The sequence below is a fragment of the Cucurbita pepo genome, chromosome 14, assembly GCF_057944985.1.
Source record: "Cucurbita pepo subsp. pepo isolate OVF chromosome 14, ASM5794498v1, whole genome shotgun sequence".
NCBI lineage: Eukaryota > Viridiplantae > Streptophyta > Magnoliopsida > Cucurbitales > Cucurbitaceae > Cucurbita > Cucurbita pepo.
In genome coordinates, this window is record NC_141811.1 from 11860948 (window position 1) to 11881199 (window position 20252).

A 20252-nucleotide genomic window follows, 5' to 3' on the forward strand; every position below is an offset into this window, starting at 1 on the left:
ATCTTATTCTTAATTAATTATTTTCTTCGTAATTTTTTTATTTTTTTTATTTTAAGAATTGGACGGTTAGCTCGTGCCACTTTTTTTCTTTTTTTTGGTTTAGGTGTTTGGTTGCTCGTTTCACGTTGGTTCCTTCATCAAACTTGTAGAACTATAATCCACGATTACAATGAGACAAATTTCATGAACTTTTATGAAGAAATGAGGAAGATATAGTCAATCAAAGTTGCAGAAAATCACGTTGGTTCCTTCGCTTTCTCATGTCATGAGCCATAATCCCTTTCATATATATGAGACTATAGTTAGAACATAAAGGTCATATTCTTCGGCTTAATCAGTATAGATATACAATTACATAGTTTTTACCGGTCCCAATTATGATATATGTGCGAGTCAATTATGATCAACCAAGTATCATTAAGGATTAATTGGAAGCCGCTACTACAAGGTTGTGAGATCCCACATTGGTTAGAGAGGGAAACGAAGCATTCCTGATAAGAGTGTGGAAACCTCTTAATAGATGCATTTTAAAACCGTGAGGTTGACAATGATACATAACCAGCCAAAGCGAACAATATTACTAACGATGAGTTTGAAATGTTACAAAGATTTATCTTGACACAATGTCTCGTGAAATCATAAACACCAGAGGAGCGATCCTATGCCTGAATCAACAATGGAAATACAAGTACAGACCTATCAATTTGGTCCGTTCACTACTAGAAGTTTATGATCATTTGAAAATCATGTTTATTTTCTCGAAGTTATTTATTTATTTACTTATTTATTGCTAATTTAATTGTAGGAATTTGATGGAATGATTATTTATTTTTGGTATTTTCTTTATGACTATGGCTATATATATATATTATATAATTATTTTCATTAATTCCATTAATATCTTCCAAACAAATTAAATTTAATATTTGTGGTAAACGAATTTAGAGCTTTTTGATAATTTAAAAATATTTTTTATACACAAATAATAATAATTTAATAATATATTAATTTATTTTAAAAATATTTTCCCGCTTCTCGTCTACTTCCATCATAAATAAATTATTATTTTATATTCGTCTTAGGAAAAATAATGAAAACTAGAGGGTATAGTTATAATTAATGTAAATTAATGGCTACTAATTATAATTAAATTATTTACTAATTTTTCATAATTATTAAAATTAATTTAAAAAATTTTCTATCATAATTATTTTAAATAAAAATAATTAAAACGATCATAATTGAACTCAATCTCATAAAATAGAAATTGTGAGATGTCATACTAGTTGGAGAGGGGAACAATGCATTTCTTAGAAGGGTCTGGAAACTTCTCCCTAGCATATGGTTTTAAAACTATGAGGCTGACGACAATACGTAATGGGCCAAAACAAACACTATCTACTAGCGGTGGTCTTAGGTTGTTACAAATGGTATAGAGCTAGACACCAAGCGGTGTGCCAACGAGGACGTTGGTCCTAAGGGGGTGAACTGTGAGATCTCACTGAAGAGGGGAACGAAACATTCTTTATAAGGGCGTGCAACCTCTCCCTATCAGACACATTTTAAAACCATGAGGCGAACGATGATTACGTAATAGAACAAAGCAGACAGTATCTTCTAGCGGTGTACTTGGGCTGTTACAAATGGGATTAGAGCTAGACACTAAGCGATGTGCCAACGAGGACGCTGGGCTCCAAGAGGGTGGATTATGAGATCCCACATTAGTTAGACAGGGGAACGGAACATTTTTTTATAAGCGTGTGGAAACCTTTCCATAGCATACGCATTTTAAGATCATGAGACTGATGACAATATGTAACGGGTCAAAGTGAACATTATCTACTAGCGGTGGGTTTAGACTATTACAGAAATGTAACGTTTTTAAATTTAGAGATCAAACGAAAGTTAAACTCCAAATCAAGAGTAAAACTGTAATATTTAAAAAATATAAGTTGTGCATTAACGTTTTTGTCCCTTTTTTATTTTAAATTTTATAAACGTATCGAAAAAACTATAAATTCACAAGAATGCCGTAGTCACTATACTGCTAGTCGAGCTGACTTGCTTCTATTTTAGGCTAAGTTTAAGGTTCAAACTTAGTTCTACGTTAGATCAAGGTCTTTCGAACGCGACGTCACATCTCATCTCGTTATCTTGGCTTTGAACAATATGATCCCACATGTTTTTACATCGACCTGGAACTTTATCGAGATCTATTTGAACTCTTTATTGGGTCAAAAGAGTCTTGAAGCACTAAACTAGAGCTTATGGAGTGATTTTAACAGTAAGGGGAGCTTATCGGAACATTATTAGTCACCATGAAACCTTGACTTCATTAAACACTCATGTAAGTGGTCTATTCGAGCATGAACGACCAACTGACGAGCCGAACCACTCCAGTTTGATCTAAAATATGTATTGCGAGATCCCGAAATAGGAACAAAGCATTCTTTATAAGCGTCCCTAATAGATGCATTTTCAAACCATGAAACTGACGACGATACATAATGGGCCAAAGTGAACAATATCTACTAGCGACGGGCTTGGATTGTTACAATTAGTATTAGAGCCGAACACCGAGCGGTGTGCAAGCGAGGATGTTGGACCCCCAAAAGGGATGGACTGTGAGATCTCGAAAGCGGAACAAAGCATTTCTTATAAAAGTGTAGAAACCTCTCCCTAGTAGACATGTTTTAAAACCGTAAGACAGACGACCATAGATAATAGACTAAAGTAGACCATATCTATTAATGATAGACTTAAGCTGTTACTGTGTATAAACCTTTTGACTCGTCCACGGTTTGAAAAATTGAAGTAAGCCTAAATCACCAACAAAATTAAAATTAAAATTAAAATAAAATAAAACTATATGAATTTTGTAATTTAACCTAAAATTTAATTGAAAATGATATCCAAAGAAGCGGCGGTAATATTAAAAACACGAGCCGGTAACCTTGCCAACCTCACAGCACCTCCGCCCCCGGCTCAGCAAAAGCCCCTAATACCCACAGAGCAAACACACAGTTCTTCCATAGTTGCTCTCTGCTAAACCTCTGGCCGTTGCTCCAAAACCCTAAAAAATGGAGGAAGAAGAAGAAGCTGGGCCTCCCAATAAGGATTTGTACGCTCTGCTTCACATTTCACCCGAAGCTTCCGACGAAGAAATCCGAAAAGCTTACCGCCAATGGGCTCAAGTCTATCATCCCGATAAATATCAATCTCCTCATGTATGTTCCATTTCATACTCACAATTCTCTGATCGTTAACCGATTCTTCGTTATTCGTATTACAATTTTGTTTTCTCCAGCTTTTTAGTTTTGTTTGTCGTAGTGATGTTTTTGTGTTATTTGCACTTCTGTTGAAGTTATTTGCGATCAGGGATAGTTGACTGGGCGCTATTTTGGCTTTTTTTGTGATCAATGGTATGGTGAAATGTGTTTGATTTAACTGAGTGGCATTGTTTGTGGCTTTTTGATATGCTTGATTCCAATTATTGAGTGGGTTTAGCCATCTCGATTTTTGTAAGATATTTCTACTGTGTAATGCACATTTGTAGATTGTACCTTGCCTTTACTGGGAACCCTTAAGGTAGCATAGCTATTTGATCAGTAAATTAGTGAACAATTTTTTATATTTAAATTGCAAACAGGTAATGTGCTTAATTTCAACATGGAATTCCCTAGGAATTGTGTTCAATCACTATATAAATTCTGTTCATGTTTTTTCAGAATCTTTAGAAGAAGAAATAAACGGCGGAAACATATTTGAATTGTGAGTATCTATCATCTAGTTTTAATTCTGTAGCTACATTGGTTCTTCAGATGAAAGATATTGCTACAGAGAACTTTCAACGAATCTGCGAAGCATACGAAATCTTAACCGATGAGAATAAAAGACAGATATATGACATCTATGGCATGGAAGGATTGACTTCTGGTTTGGAACTAGGTCCAAAGCTGAATAGAGCAGATGAGATAAAGGAAGAGCTTGAAAGGTTGCGGAAAAGGAAGGAAGAAGAAAAAATTTCAGCACATTTCAGACCTTCTGGTACCATACTGGCCAATATGTCTTTGCCACATTTTTTGGTGGGCGATGGCATCATGAGAGGGTAATGAAATCTTTCAATTCTGTCCCCCCACCGTGCACTTCAATTTAAGCAAAGTAGTAGAAATAGCCGTTTCACCTCTATGTTCTTTTTTAATTTCGTAAATTTAAATAGAATCTATATTGCTGGTACTAACAATCTTGAGGTTTCTGATTCGAATATTGGTTAGTGATGTTTTTTCATTTGAACAAGATATGAGACTTCATTTCTATTCTGTTATCCAGTGTATATTATTAAGTCTATATATTAATGAAGTTTGCCTAGTCTTATTGTTATTATGTGATCCAGCTACTCATTTATTTTTGTACCAAAATTTTAGAATGGCAATTACAAGTGAAGTTCAGTCTCAAATTTCAAAAAATAATACCGTTGGAATAGGAGGAAATTTGGCAGTTACTGGGAACGTCGGTGGCGGGGCTGCTTCTGCATTGTTTCGTCATCAGTTTTCTTCAGTTTCTTCTGTAGAATTTATGGCTTCAGCTGGTTTAAGATCACTTGTTGGGGTGCAAGCATCTCGGTGAGATATTGGTTCTCCTGAATCTTTGATGACTTTAGGAAAATTTACTTGCTCTAACCCCACACCTACCTCTCTCCTTTTCTTCTTATTTGTTTAGTCATCTTACATCGCACTCAACGGCAACAATGGGTATTTCAATGTCATTGGAAGATGGATCATTGAATCTGTCCAATTCTTGGACTCGCCAACTTTCTGAAACAGCAAACGGAAATGTATGCTGTTTTTCCCTAATCAAATTATGTTCTATATTCTTGTTAGCAGATTGTTAATATGTGCACAAATGGTACCTGAAGGCATAAAATTAACTTATCATCTAGACTTTAAGTTTCTTATCACTGTATCTGCTGTTTGCATTGCTTCCTGATTACTGCCTTCCCTTTTCTAGATACAACTTACTTTAGGCCCAGAGTCATCTGTTGCAGTTGGATGGCAGAAGAAAGAAGAGAAAAGGTCTGTTGCCGGAGAGGTGAAGGTATTTCACTTTCTGCTGCAGATCATTAGTTATTCTCAATGAAAATATTTATGGCATTGGTATTTAGAATCTGGAAATAAGATTGAGTATCAGATGTCATAAGGATATAGACATCATAACATTGGCATACTAACGTTTGTGATTCTCTGAGTCTGTCAAATCTTCCTTGGTTTTGATCATGGCCTCGTACAAGTTGCTAAATTCATTTGATCTGTCAATAGTGTATTTTTTTTCCCTTAAGATTTCACAACTCATGTCTCTTTGACTGCCGTTTTTCCTTATCATTATTCATGTGTTGCGCTTGCAGTTTAGCACAAGTTCTTTTGGGGCATCTGCCCATTATACTCATCGCTTCTCTGTAAAGTCTCATGGCCGAATTGCTGGGAGAGTTGGAAGGTAGTTGCTCTGAGGATTGTGGTCAATTTGTCCAATGTTACATCTTTCCTGATGTTGTCTGTCTTCTTTCCCTTTAAGTTGTTAATAATGTAGTATTTGTTACAATATGACAAGTTTATCTTGGCGTTTGCCATTGTTGATTACGGAACACACAAAATAAGTATTTTGGGCACAACTTTAACAGGATAACTGAAATTTTATGGAAAATGCTATTTAGTTAGTCGTTAGGAAATTTGATAGGAAAGAATAGAGGAACTTTTCTTGGTAACTCTAGAAATCTTAAAGAGATTCTTCTTTCTTTTTTGGGCTCATTCAAATGCATAATTTCAAGATGGTCTTTCCTCTGCGTGGACTTCTGTAATTACTCCCCTTGTTGATTTATGCCATTGGAATTGTTTTGTAGCTCTGTAATCGTTCGCTCATTTTTTCTCTTTATTTTGTTTATGGGATGTGTGATATGGGATAATGCCCCAATAAGAAATACTTGTGTTAAAGCTCCACATTAGCCTTTAGCTTGGGAGGGCCTCTTGGCATTTTATTTTGCTGACTTTGGATGTTAATATTGCAGCACCATGCTTGAGCTTGAACTTGGTGGTGGGAGGAAATTATCCAAATTCAGTGCTGTTCGCATGTTGTATTCAATTGGGATTCAGGTAATCCTTTTCATATGTTGAAAAATAAATTGATTGTTGTGGACTGATCTTTGAGCTTGCATGCCTATTTGCCATTAAGCACTGAAGAATTATTTAATCTTCTGGATGACAGATTGGACTTCGAATGATTTGTGAATGCTCAGCGTTTATTATTATTATTATTATTATTATTATTTCTTTTATTCTATTTCTTTGAAGATTTATTCCCTGATCTGGTATCCGTAAACTGGAAACATGTTTCTCAACTTGAATAATTGATTCCTGTTTTTTATTTTGCTTGCTTCATTGTATGTATGTGTTCTCATCTTATATTTCCTTGCCAGGGTATCTTTTGGAAGTTTGAATTGCATCGTGGAGGTCAAAAATTGATCATTCCAGTAAGTTTGATCTCCAATTTTCTCTTCTTTTGGTCTCTAGATGCTTGAGGCTTGAGTCTGTGTTCCAACTTTATTTATCCATTTTCTTTAACAACATTGTGGTACAAGTAACAAAACTTCTCCACTAATTTGTTTAGCTGTGGTGGATGAATTTAGACTTGGTTTTTTCATGCAGATTCTGATTTCAATAACAATGTTAAACAACTTCGTCATTTCGTCATTTCCATTACAATTAATGATTCTGATTTCAATTATTTGCTTTTTCATGCAGATTCTGATTTCCAGGCATTTGAACCCTGTGTTTGCAGCCGGAGCATTCATTTTTCCCACTTCGGCTTACTTTTTGCTCAAGGTTTTTTACTATTGAATGTTTGATCGACCTCTTAATTATCTATTAATGAATTGGTTTGTCATTTGTGCCTTGTTGGAATTAGGAAAAGGAGCAAAATTAGGCGCACGATAAAAAATGTTGAACAATAGTTATATAAACACATTGTTACTATTAGATTGCTTATAGGCTCTAGTTTTTTCTATTAGTTCCCTGACTAACTAATGTTTCCTTCATCTCTTGAGATTTGTATTAAGAAGTGGAGGTGAAGACCATTGTAGTTGATTACCTCCCTTTTCTACAAAGAAATAGTCCTTTGACGTGGCTCTTAGCTTTTTAAATCTTCTGTGCTTTGATTGCAGAAATTTTTGGTAAAACCTTATTACCAGAGAAGGGAAAAACAGAAGGCGTTAGAGAACATGCAAAAAACTTCTGCTCAGGTATTGATTTCTCTTACAATTTATGAAGCTTTTGGATACATGTAGCCTGTAAAAAAGTTGAATTGCCTATGTGAAAATATAGATGTTACTATTATCGTTATTATTACCATTATTTGGTTTAAGATGAGTGTAATTGAAAATGTTGATAGGCTTGCTTCTTTGACGTTGAAATGTTGATTTCTGATTTTCTAGATCCTTTTCGGCAGCTTTGCCCCAATGTGTATAGTATTCCCAATGTGTATAGTATTTTCTAGATCCTTTTCTAGATCCTTTTGGGACTACCTTCTATCTCAAGTATTTAAAACTTTTTATTGGCGACTTAGGTTTAACATATGTTATTTCTGAATGTAGGTGCGAGAAGCAAGAGCTGCTGCTGAGAAAGCTCAACAACTACTGCAAAATGTAGCCAATAGGAAAAGAAACAGGCAATCTGAAATTGGTGGACTTGTTATTACTAAAGCAATTTATGGAAATCAGAAGGAATTGAAGAAAAGGGATGAATTAATGGAACCAAATGATGAGTCGTCTCTAAGAATTATAGATGTGACTTTGCCGCTAAACTTCTTGGTTAATGATTCTGGGCAGCTGAAGGTATTTTCTTATGACTTATTTATATCCTGTGTTTTTCTGGCTACAAATAATACTGGTGTCATCTGGAAAATAATAGTCACTTATGCATTAGCATTAGACTATTAATTTATTATGAGATTCCATGAGGGCCGGTGATAATAAGAAACCATGCGGTCGTGCTAGAATGAACCCGTTCCCATGCAACAGACCCATAACAACTTCAACTTCTTGATCGCGCCCTAAGGCTGATGTGATTTAAGTCGAATTCAAGACCAACTGCCTGAAAACTTAAATGTCAGTGAGTACTATATATTATGTCATGACTGAATGGTGGAAGGGGTAAGTAGCTTTTAAACTTCCTTTCGAGGGATTAACACATTGGCTTTAGCAAGGTGCTCACTAGTTAGCTCAAATACACTGACATACGTGCATAGATACACTTGGAACTCCATATTTCATTAAGTTACTCTATCTATTTGATGCAGCTCCATGAAGGGGTAAAGAAGTCGGGTATCATGGGATTTTGCGATCTGTGCCCCGGAGAACCAAAACAGTTGTATGTTGAGTATACCTATGGTGGCAAGACATTTGAGGTAGCCATACCCACCAACATGAGCTCTCAAACTAACACACCTGTAGGTTTAGTTATTTTAGTTGTTGTAAGGTTGCTACTAATACAAAGCTTTTCTACGTAGGTGGTTGTGGATGATTATGAGGAGTTGCTAATACCAAGGCCATCGCAGCAAATCTAATGTCAACAATAAGATTTTGCTCCCTGGTTACCTCCAGCAATTTTTCATACTCCATCTACTTGAGGTAATTCATCTTGATTAATATAATTTTCTAAAACTTAAATAAAATACAATAAAACCTCTTTAAATCTAAACAACATATATGGATCTTGTCATCCACCATGAAATCTTTGTAGCATGATTAAGACACATTATTTCATATCACCTTTTGCTAGAGCGTACAAGCTGGTAATGTTATTTCGTAGATAAAAAAAAGGAGGTGGGTTGATTTTTAGGCATGCAACTTCTTGTGAATGGTACAAACTCTTGCATAGTGGGAACCGAAAAGCTGCATCTTATGTTCGCTACGAGTTTTCTAATTGAACTTTTGGATCGATTGAGATCGATTCCAAAGTTGATTTCATTCATCAATCAAATCTCATTACATGACTTGAAATGAATTTTGTTTTAAAACTTTTATTAACTTTATTTTTTGCTGTTTGGAAGGAAGAAAATGCGAGAAATGTAAAACTCTAATGTTTTTTAGTTTAAAATTGTTATTGGAATGAAAGGACTAAGTACCCCATGAAAATTTACCATTTTCAGCACAGATTGAAGTGAAAAGCATCAACATCGTGACAATTGAGGATGAGATAAAGCTTATGAATGTGTGATGGGCTGCTTCTATCTTCAGTATTCACATGCTTATTGTTCTTGGGCTTCTAAATTGTATTCCATAGCCTTGTAAATTGATTCTCTTTTGTCTCTTTTGCTCTGCCTTCTGAAAAGAAAATGCTTCTTGATCTTGATGATCTCTTCAAGAACAATGCTGCAAATGGTCATTCATACATATCTCTGCAAAAACTTTTAAAATAGTTTGAAAATAATTTTGAATTCTTTTAACTTGGCCATTGAACCTCTGTGAAAGCTTTCATATTATAATCATCTGTTTTGTGGTTGAATTTAGGTGACGAAGTCAAGAAGAATCTCGACAGACATTGTTAAACAGGTAAAAGTATAGGTTTAATCTCTCAACTATCAAGTTTGTGTATTTGGTCTCTAAACTTTCAATTTTGTGTTTAAAAGGTTCATAAATTAAAAAAGTGTACAATTGATTCATGATCTTTCAATTATGTCTTACATGTTGTTGCATGATCTTTCAATTTTGTGTTTTATTGGTTCTTGATGTTCACAATTTTTATAATTAACTAATCGATAAGGTATAAAATTTAGACCGAAAGTGTGATGTCCCACATTGGTTGGGGAGGGAACAAATCACTATTCATAAGGGTGTGGAAACTTCCCCTCGCAGACGCGCTTTGAAGCCTTGAGGGGAAGCCCTATAGGAAAAGCCCAAAGAGGACAATATCTGCTAGCGGTGGATCTAAATGGTATCAGAGCCAGACATCGAACGATGTGCTAGCCTTCTCGTTGTTCCTCGAAGGGGGGTAGACACGAGGCGGTGTGCCAGTAAGGACGTTGGACCCCAAAGGGGGTGGATTTGGGGGCGATCCCACATCGATTGGAGGAAGGAAAGAGTGCCAGCGAGGATGCTGGGCCCTGAAGGGGGGTGGATTGTGATGTCCCACATTGGTTGGGGAGGAGAACAAATCACCATTTATAAGGGTGTGGAAACCTTTCCCTAGCAGACGCGAGGAAGCCCGAAAGGGAAAACCCAAAGAGGACAATATTTTACTAGCGTGGATCTAGGCCGTTACAGAAAGCTACCTAATATTAATTTTTTTTTTAATGTCGTTGAGATAGGTTAAAATTATCCATATTCTTTGGAATTATTGAGTTGTCCAAATAAAATGAATTGTTTGAAAGATAATGATAGGTTTGGTGTAAAGTTTGTAGCTTTCAAAGAGTTGTTTTTATTATATTTAGCAATTTCTTGGAGAAAGGATAGAGTTATTAGGTGTTCTTTCTTGGCTTTTCTTTTTCCTCTTTTTCACCAAACATCTCTTTTATATTCCACCTTTAATTTTCTTCATAAATAAATAACTTCAAAAAAACCTTCTCAATCGGGTTCAAATGGGTTTAATACCTCGGCGTAAAGTCTATATAAATCAAGATATTAGGCTCTTACGAGCAAAAAGTAAGTGACGTTCTTGAGGTGATATTTCAGCTAAGTCGTATCATAGAAAGCATGTTAGTAAGTTCTCTGTTTGTATCATCTTTCTTTTAGGTAGTTTACGAGACAAATTCTATCTTCTCTTATATCTTTTTACCATATCTGCTCGATAAACTTAAAATCTTTTAATTAAAAAAAATCCACAAATTTCGAGAAATATTCTTTTATCCATTTCAAATCTATTAAAAATAATAATAAATAAAGATGACCAAGAATTTCGTAGGAATTGATAGAGACGATGGTCTACCCACTTGAATAATTATACCTAAATATGACTTTTGAACTCCGAAAATAATCATATAAAATATTTTTATTTATTTATTTTAGGAATAAGGAACATTAAATTTATTAAATTATTATTTCCCCGAAAGCCCCACCAACTTAACCATAATGTTTTTTTTTTAAAAAAATAGAAATTTAATAAAAAAAATTACTAATATCTATTTGATTCTCGCATTTTTCTCTAATTTAAATTAATTTTTTCATTTAACGAAATTTTATATACGTGTGAAATTTATGTATTAATAGATTTAAAATGAAATTGATTTGAATGTTTGAAATTTTAATTGATACAACCAAAACATTTAACGGTCCCAAAATGTTCTTAGAATTATTCATAAAATTAGCTGGCCGTTACAATGCAAGAAAATGACTTAGGCTTGGTGGTGGGAAAAAGACAAAAATACCCCCCCAGAAAAAACAAAAGTATTTTTCTCCATTGTTCTAGGTAGGGAAAAGGAAAAACCAAATTTATTTATTTATTTATTTGTTTTATTTATTTATTTGTATTTAAAATATTCATTTTTGTCTCCAACCAAATTTATTTCTTTTTTATATTGGTTCCTAAACACTCACAAAAATCCATTATTTTAATACTTAAAACTTTAAATTAAATTAAAAACCCTTATAATTATTGTTGTTATTTTTCTATCTAATATCTACTTATTTAAATATCGTCTAACTTAACCTAACTTATGTGGCTCGTATACAAAATTTATAGAAAAATTCTCTAGTACTTTCAGAATACGTATCTTACTGATATTGATGTTACTCGACACTTTCAACAAATTAGAGCAGTATCCATACTGATCCTCAGATTTGAAGCTATATTACCGTCTTATAAACGATCCAAAGTAGATTAATGAAAACAATTAACAACACTGATTTTAGATATTTTCAAAGTCGAGAATCAAAATGGATAATATTACGAATTTATGGACAAAAATAAATTTTTTATTTATTAGAATTACTATGAATTGGCTAGGACATGTTTGTTTTCAACAATATTTATATTTTAAAGTAAATTAAAATAAATAAATAAATATATATATATTAAAAAATAAATATACCCAATAAATGTAATAACTATTAGTTTTTGTATGCAACAGCTCAAGCCCACCGTCAAAGGATATTGTCTGTTTTAGTCCGTTACCTATAACCGTCAGCCTCACAGTTTTTAAACGTGTATGATATGGAGAGATTTCCACGTACTTGGAATGTTTGGTTCCCCTCTCCAACCGAAGTGATATCTCACATTTTAAGTTTTTTTTTTTTTTTTTTTTTAATTATCATACCCTCAAAATCATTTACACTCGGGTGTGGTCTTAGTTCATTCATGTATCTCTCTTTTACTCGAACGCTAACAAATTAAATACTTTATTTTAATTCGGAATTTTAGTAGTGAAAAATTAAATGATTGGTGACTCCAACATAGGTTTTATATTTTAATATTAAAATAAAATTAAAAGTAATGCAAGGCAACCACGCTAATTTGCTTTAGTTGTTGGAGGCAATAATATAATATAATTCAATTTTGTTTTTTATTTAAATTATTCGGAAAATTCGAAATTAGGTCGGCGGGTCGGAGCTTTCTTTTGTGTTTGGTAGCGGTCGGTCGCCCCGCTTTCACAAGGGCCCACTAGCCCATGGGCCCAAATTTGCCACGTCAGCATATATAAAAATGCTTTTTTTTTTTTTTTAATATAAATTTTAATATTTTAATATTCTTGAATGTTGAGGCAATAGAAATATTAATAAAGCAAATGAGTTATTTATAATCAAATTATACATATATATATATATATATATAAGTTTTTTTTTTTTTTTTTTTTTAATCTCTGACTAATTTTTTTTCATGAAAATACATTTTTAGTTCTTAAATTTTTAAAAAATTTAATTTTACAAATTTGTTAGACATAAAATTTAAAATTTATATTAAATAAGTTAATTTTGGAGGTCCAATAAAGACTAGAGATATCCATTTTACGGGTGGGAATCTGTCACAAACGGGAAGAGAATTTCCCGTTTAAACATAGAATGTGGGAAGGAATGTGTAACTTGTTAGATAAATGGAGCTGGGGACGAGATTATATTCCCGGTTCTATCCCGCTTATGATAAATAGAGGATAGAGAACGAAATAGATGGCGGGGATGGGGACGGGGACAAGGAAGGCTTCCACGTCCCTACTCCATGGACATTTCTAACAAAAACCAGACTTGGGATTTCACTTGTTCAAACTTAATATTTTGTTCATAATAAAAGAACAATCAATTGGGACCTCGACCAACCTTTCAATGTCGAGGAAATCAATATTACTCGTAAGCAAATACACAACTCGAAGGTCTGTGAGTCCGGCTAGATGAACTACCAACCTTATTCTTCTAAAAGTATATGCATGTGGAAGGTGAATATGTCACAAGGGCATGCCTCAAGTACCTCAACGGGAGTTTTCTCTCCGACCGTTTCAACCACTCGACCATCGTACTAAGAGGTTCAGACTTATTCTCATCCTTATTTGTATTTGACAGTCAGTGCGTTTGTTTCATTAAAGTTAAACATAGAGTAATTTTAGGTTTGGTTAGACTCGTGTTTGGAACGTGATCACTCAGTGAGGAATTCCACCCCTCTCGATCATAAGAATTATAAGAATTTAAATGGAGATAATTCATTTTTAATAATTAAAAATTGATACAGAGCCCGATCGCTCAATAGTTTTAAGATATAATCTTATTTATTCTTCGTATACTTCTCTTTGTCATTTTGGTAACAATATTCGTAAGATATCTATGGGTCTTGAAACAACGTTAGAATTCTAGCTCTTTTAGAGTGGTATACGACGAAAATATATTTGAATTTTAATGATATAAATTGATAATTTTCTGGCCCTTTCTCATCAATAGATTCCGAACGTAACGTAAACTTCCAAGCAGTGGTAGGAGATTTGAACTTTGACCATGTTACACGAAACCACTTCAATATTGAGTCAACTTCATCGTTTATATCTTGCTCGCACGAGAGCTACTGTAACTAAAAAAAATAAATGAAGAAAAAATGTTACGACATTTATACTGACTACATTCCCTCTTTTCCTTCCGATGAGATAAGAGCGTTCTAGTGCATTGTAGATTCTTATCCAAAACTTTAACATATCTTAACTCGTTAGCCTTTTAGATTAAGATAATGTGAAGCGTTAACTCGATAGCATATATATTATCTGTAACAACCTAAACACACTGTTACCTGCTATTGTCCTCTTTAGGCTTTCCCTTAAAATTTTAAAACTTGTTTAAGTAAAAGAAATGTTTCGTTCTCCTCTCCAACTGACGTCGGATCTCACAAATATGATTCATATATATCGTCTTAATAGTTTTTGTATAAAAACTGGTTACGTGAACGATATTGTAAATAACGTCACAACAATATCTATTGAGTTGAAATAAACCCTGAAAAATTATCTTAATCTTCTATAAATGATGTTACCGTGTCAATTTTCGATTAAAAAAACAGCTGGAAAGATTACTTTTGGAATAAATTTAAAGTTCAAAAGTCGAAATTATACATTTCAGAGTCTCGGGACAAAATTGAAACGCACGATAAAGATGACATTAACCATAGGTAAAGTAGATTTTTTACTTAGAGAAGAAGTAAAAATGGTAAAGGGAAAAAAATTACTGAAGGTTTGAAATGATTCCATTTGCTCATTCATTTATTGTTTAATACTCAAAATTGATTTTTTTTAATATAAAAAAAAATTATTTTTTAAATTTTAATTTTAATTTTTTGTTATATAAAATAGAGAATGAAAGAAAACAGCTGGAAATTTAATGAAGCCCATTTAGTTCACAAGATAGCTTAGGGTTTAAAAAAGAACCCTCTTTTCCAACCCGATCCTTACCTTTTCTTCCCGAAATATATAATATAATAACGTGAAGACTCGGACATCTGACCTAAACTACGTAACAAATTTAAATTCATTGTTAGCAGATGTTGTCCGCTTTGACTCGTTACGTATCGTCATCAACTTCACTGTTTTAAAACGCGTATGTTAGGGAGATGTTTCCACACTCTTATAAAGAATGTTTTCGTTACAAATGGTATCAAAGTCAAACACCAAGCGGTGTACCAGTGAGAATGTTGGGCCTCCAAGGTGGGTGGTGGATTGTGAGAAACCTCTCCCTAATAGACGCGTTTTAACCGTGAGATTGACGGACAATATCTGCTAGTGGTGGGTTTGGACTATAATACTTAAAATTATCTTAAGTATTTATTTTTTTTAATTGAATTATCAAATTGCTTTTTTTTTTTCTTAATTATTTTTTAATAACTAAAATCTCCGACATCAAATATTCACAAGTCACAACCAGTCATTACTATCAGTGATGAAAGTCAAATATTTTTAATCTTCATAAGGTTGTAACCGTATGTTCGGGTGGATCGAATTGACCTAAAAAAAAAAATGACAACTCGAAATTGACTCGAAATTTCGATTTTTCAAAAAGTGCAACCTAACTCAAACGAAAAAACATTACCTCTACCAAACTCTTATGATTTGGGTTGAATAATTCAGATGGGTCGGGGCTCGGTAGGGTAGATTTATTGAAATTAATTAAATAGAATTAAAAGTTAAATTAAAAAGAAAAGAATCCTTAGTTCTAATGGTCACCATTCCTCAAACCCATACAAAAACCCATCGCCCCATTCAAACCAGAACCTTCTTCTTCATCTTCTTCTTCTTCAATCCCCAATTGTTTTAAATTCCCAACTTTCTCTCTCTAAATTCACTTCAATTTCAATTCAAATCCTTGTTTCTCTCTCTAAAACACTGCTTCAATGGCTTCCCCTGTTTTTCTCTTCCTCCTCTGTTTTCTCCTTTCCTCCCCTGTTTTCTCCTTACAGCTTCTTCTTTTACCTCTGTCTAATTCCTTATCATCCTCTTCTGATTTCAACAACACCCACAACCTCCTTAAATCCACCGCCGCCCGCTCTTCCGCCCGCTTCCACCACCGCCGTCGTACCCACCACCGCAGCCACCTCTCTCTGCCCCTTTCCCCCGGTGGCGATTATACTCTCTCCTTCAACCTTGGTTCCGAGTCTCAAAAGATTTCCCTCTATATGGACACTGGAAGCGACCTTGTCTGGTTCCCCTGTTCCCCATTTGAGTGTATTCTCTGTGAAGGCAAACCCAAAATTCAATCCCCTTTGCCCAAAATCGCAGATAAAAAATCAGTTTCCTGCAGCGCCGCCGCATGCTCCGCCGCCCACGGGGGCTCCCTCTCCGCCTCCCACCTCTGTGCAATTTCCCGATGTCCACTTGAATCCATTGAAGTTTCTGAGTGTTCTTCTTTTTCTTGTCCGCCGTTTTATTATGCTTATGGCGATGGGAGTTTAATTGGTCGGCTTTATAGAGACAGTCTCAGTTTGCCCGCGCCGGCGCCGGCACCGTCACCGGCGATTAATGTTCGGAATTTTACTTTTGGGTGTGCCCACTCAGCGTTAGGCGAGCCAATCGGTGTCGCCGGATTCGGCCGAGGGTTGTTGTCGATGCCGAGTCAACTCGCTACTTTCTCGCCTCAACTCGGGAACCGGTTTTCTTATTGTTTGGTTTCTCACTCGTTTGCGGCGGACCGAGTTCGCCGCCCGAGTCCGCTGATTCTCGGCCGGTACTACGGCAGCGAGACGGAGTTTATTTACACTTCCTTGCTTGAGAATCCAAAGCATCCTTATTTTTACTCGGTTGGGTTGGCCGGGATTTCAGTTGGGTCGGTGAGGATTCCGGCGCCGGAGTTTTTGAAAAGGGTGGATGAGGGTGGCAGCGGCGGCGTTGTGGTGGATTCCGGTACTACTTTTACTATGTTGCCAGCAGGTTTGTATAACTCGGTGGTAGCCCAGTTTGAGAACCGGACCGGGCGAGTTGCAAGCCGGGCGAGTCGGATTGAAGAAAACACCGGATTGAGCCCTTGCTATTACTACGAGAACTCAGTGGAAGTGCCACGTGTCGTGTTACATTTCGTTGGGGAGAAATCCAGTGTGGTGCTTCCTAGAAAGAATTATTTCTACGAGTTTTTGGACGGTGGAGATGGGGTGGAGAGAAAGAGAAAAGTCGGGTGTTTGATGCTGATGAACGGTGGGGATGAGGCTGAACTGGCAGGTGGGCCCGGTGCCACGCTTGGGAACTACCAACAACAGGGTTTTGAGGTGGCATATGATTTGGAAAACAATCGGGTCGGGTTCGCCCGGCGACAGTGTTCAACCCTTTGGGACAGCTTGAACCGCAGTTAATGTTAACTGTGGGCCCGGCTGAGGACTGGAGGTTGACTATTAATGCATTTGACTTTCCATTTCCGTCAACAGTCAACTCTTTGGGGAAGGGTAAATAAGGTATTTACTTGTATATGAATGTGTTTAAAATATTTATTTAAAAAAATATATATACTTTTTCCTTAATTTTTATCCATGATAAAGCAAGGAATGAAGTGATTGCTTGTATTAAGTTAAGAAATTAAGAATATTCAGAAATAAAAGAAAATAAATAATTGTAAAAATTCATAAATTAAAATTATTTGTAAATTTCATAATAAAAAATAAAAAATAAAAAATAATCTATTTGCTCTTAAATGTTTCTTTTAAAAATTATTTTAGTTTCTAAAATTTCAAAATTTCCATTTTTATTTCCAAAATTTTAAAATTATTTCTATTATTTTAAGTTTTAAAATTTTCAATTTAATCCATTAATTTGAAATAAATTATTTATCCTGATTGTAAAGTTAATTTTTAAAACAGAGTACCGTAAAAAAGTTAATTTTTTATTTTATATTTTAAACCGCCAATAATACAATATTTAAAATAAAAAGAAAAAGAAAATGTGAGGAACCGGGTCAACTCGGAGAGCGAGTTGTTGGAATACAGCTGTACACGAATCTGGAGGAGACGTATTGAACCGCAACAGTATCCAAATAGGCCCATTTTTGCTTGGCGTTTTGTGTGGGCCCACCTTTTTTTACCCGTGGGGACCACAAATCTTCCAAGATTTTACCCTCCTCTTATCTATTTTCATATTACCCAATATTTATCTCACTATTTAACAAAATAAAATAAATAAAACTTTATAATTAATTAGGTTGGCTACAATATTTTATTTTTAGTATTTCCTCTAAAATGTATTAGATATATTAAACTCCGGTTCGATCGACACCAACGACGAGAACTCAACCCATCGCTTAAATCGACCTTTTCGTAATATAAACTACAACCTCATCTCGACCGATACGAGGCGTTCTTTTATTGGCTCGACTCAAGATGAGAGAGGTCAAATCAGGTTCACCGAACTTATCCCGTGACGGTTTAAGATAACAAGTACCACATAGTTTTCAACTATTCTAAAATTGCTAGCATATGCATGACGTAACTTCTTAGGCAAAAACAAACGACTTCATAAAATAATGTCATGGACCTACGTGTTTAAAAAAAAAGTCTAAAACAGTATAGATGAAAAATTAAAATAAACATAAATAAATAAAAATAGTAATACTGTATGATCTACAAAATTAAATACAATTATCCTATGCAAGTTTCATGGTTGTTACAACATTACTTTTTTTAATCAACAAATTAATCATTAAAACACGTTCATATAATTTCAACCAAGAAATTAAAAGTTTAGATCATAGCTGGTCTAACTTAGCTATTTAATTAAAATTAAATTAAATTTGAAAGCGCCCGAACGCACATGTAATGTTGTATTAAATGCTAATATTGAAAGAGATTTTAGCTTATATATATAGTATATTATTTCTAATAATATTATTTAATGGAATAATATTGTAGCACCGAAGTACGGATTATGTCTAAATTCAAATATTAAATTACGCGTTCGTTCTTTTAAATAGCTCGGGATCTAAAGTAAAAAGGATAAACTGCTACTCTTTCGACGATTATATTAAGGTTAAAATTTTTTCTTACTGTTAGTACTATGTTTAAAAAATATTCATCAACTTTAAAAAAATAATATTAATACGTTTTTACTCTTAAAAAAAAAGTTAAAAAAGGTTTTAACTGTTTTTATTTATTTATTTAATAATGAAGATATTTTTATTTTTTTTACAAAGCTTATAAATATTTTTGTTAATTTAACTTTAACAATAGGATAATAATATAATAATAATAATAATACACGCTTTGTTAAGATGTGACATGGGACGTTGATTTGACATACTTTTCAAATTGACTGAAAACCAATGCATGCATGACATCTTCTCTATTGACGTGGCCATATCATTACCATCAAAGTGCTACATTTATTTTTTTTTAATTATTTATTATTATTATTTTAATTTATTTTACCTAGTTTCTAAATTTTAAAATTATATAATTGATAAAAAAAAAAATAATAATGCTGTCTATTAAATATAAATGAAATAATTTATATTGTAGGACCATTAGTATTATTTTTTGTTTTTAATAGAATGGGAATCTTAACAAATTTCGAATAGCATTAATGACCTATTATATACAAAATCGAAAAATTAAACAATTTATTAGATATAAAATTAAAGTTTAATAAATTATTCGACTATTTTTTATGTTTCGGTATTTAACAGACATGAAATTAAAAATTTATAGACTTATGAGACATTCTTTAAAATTAAAAACTAAACAGATATTAGGGGTATACATTCAACCCGGACAACCCAACCCTAACTGGTTGGGTTGGATTAGCATTTCGAGTAGGGTTTGGTTCATTTTTCTAAACTCAAACTGAATCGGTTCGGTTTCAGATTCATGGGCAAAACCTTCGAATTGACCCGAGCTAAATAAATATATATAAAATATATTAAGAATTCTTCCGTATTAAAGAGGTTGACACGCTACCTAAATACATATATTTAAGTTATTTTGAAACAAATCGTTTAAGGTTCATAAATTATTTATATATATATATATAATTTCAAAGCCTATTCTAAATTTTAATTTATTTATTATATCATAAAATAAAATAAAATAAAATAATATATATATATATATATATATATATATATATATATATATATTTATTTATTTATTTATTTATTTTTGTAATAGTTTATTTTTATTTTTTAATAGTTTAAGACTCCCATTTAAATAAAGCATATTTCAATTAAAATATTTATATATATATTTTTTATTTTAGTTTATGCAATACCTTCCTCTAATCATTTTTATTGTTTATTTAATTTCATGATCTATTTTCATATTTATTTGTTTGTGCGAATA

General features: G+C 33.5%; 2 protein-coding genes and 1 non-coding gene across 4 annotated transcripts; all 3 read left to right on the forward strand.

The window, feature by feature from the left end:
• Nucleotides 1-2942: 2942 nt before the first annotated feature.
• On the forward strand, nt 2943-9492 carry LOC111810747 (chaperone protein dnaJ 13). 2 transcript variants are annotated; one of them, XM_023697516.2, is made up of 14 exons: nt 2945-3227; nt 3822-4108; nt 4425-4622; nt 4720-4834; nt 5008-5094; nt 5402-5490; nt 6059-6143; nt 6467-6520; nt 6792-6872; nt 7211-7288; nt 7640-7879; nt 8344-8451; nt 8554-8674; nt 9196-9492. In XM_023697516.2, the coding sequence occupies exons 1-13, from the start codon at nt 3081-3083 to the stop codon at nt 8608-8610; spliced, it is 1626 nt and encodes a 541-aa protein (XP_023553284.2). In that variant the 5' UTR covers nt 2945-3080; the 3' UTR covers nt 8611-8674; nt 9196-9492. The 2 variants fall into 2 exon arrangements, with proteins under 2 accessions (XP_023553285.2, XP_023553284.2); XM_023697517.2 differs by lacking the exons at nt 8344-8451; nt 8554-8674; nt 9196-9492 and adding an exon at nt 8042-8337 and having other exon boundaries at nt 2943-3227.
• Nucleotides 5179-5297, forward strand: LOC147789598 (small nucleolar RNA snoR86). Its single transcript, XR_015411794.1, has one exon. It is a non-coding gene; the product is annotated as a small nucleolar RNA snoR86 (small nucleolar RNA).
• Nucleotides 9493-15660: 6168 nt separating the features above from the next.
• On the forward strand, nt 15661-17447 carry LOC111810703 (Eukaryotic aspartyl protease family protein). Its single transcript, XM_023697459.2, has one exon. It carries the CDS (start codon nt 15834-15836, stop codon nt 17280-17282), a length of 1449 nt encoding a protein of 482 aa, XP_023553227.2. The 5' UTR covers nt 15661-15833; the 3' UTR covers nt 17283-17447.
• Nucleotides 17448-20252: the final 2805 nt, after the last annotated feature.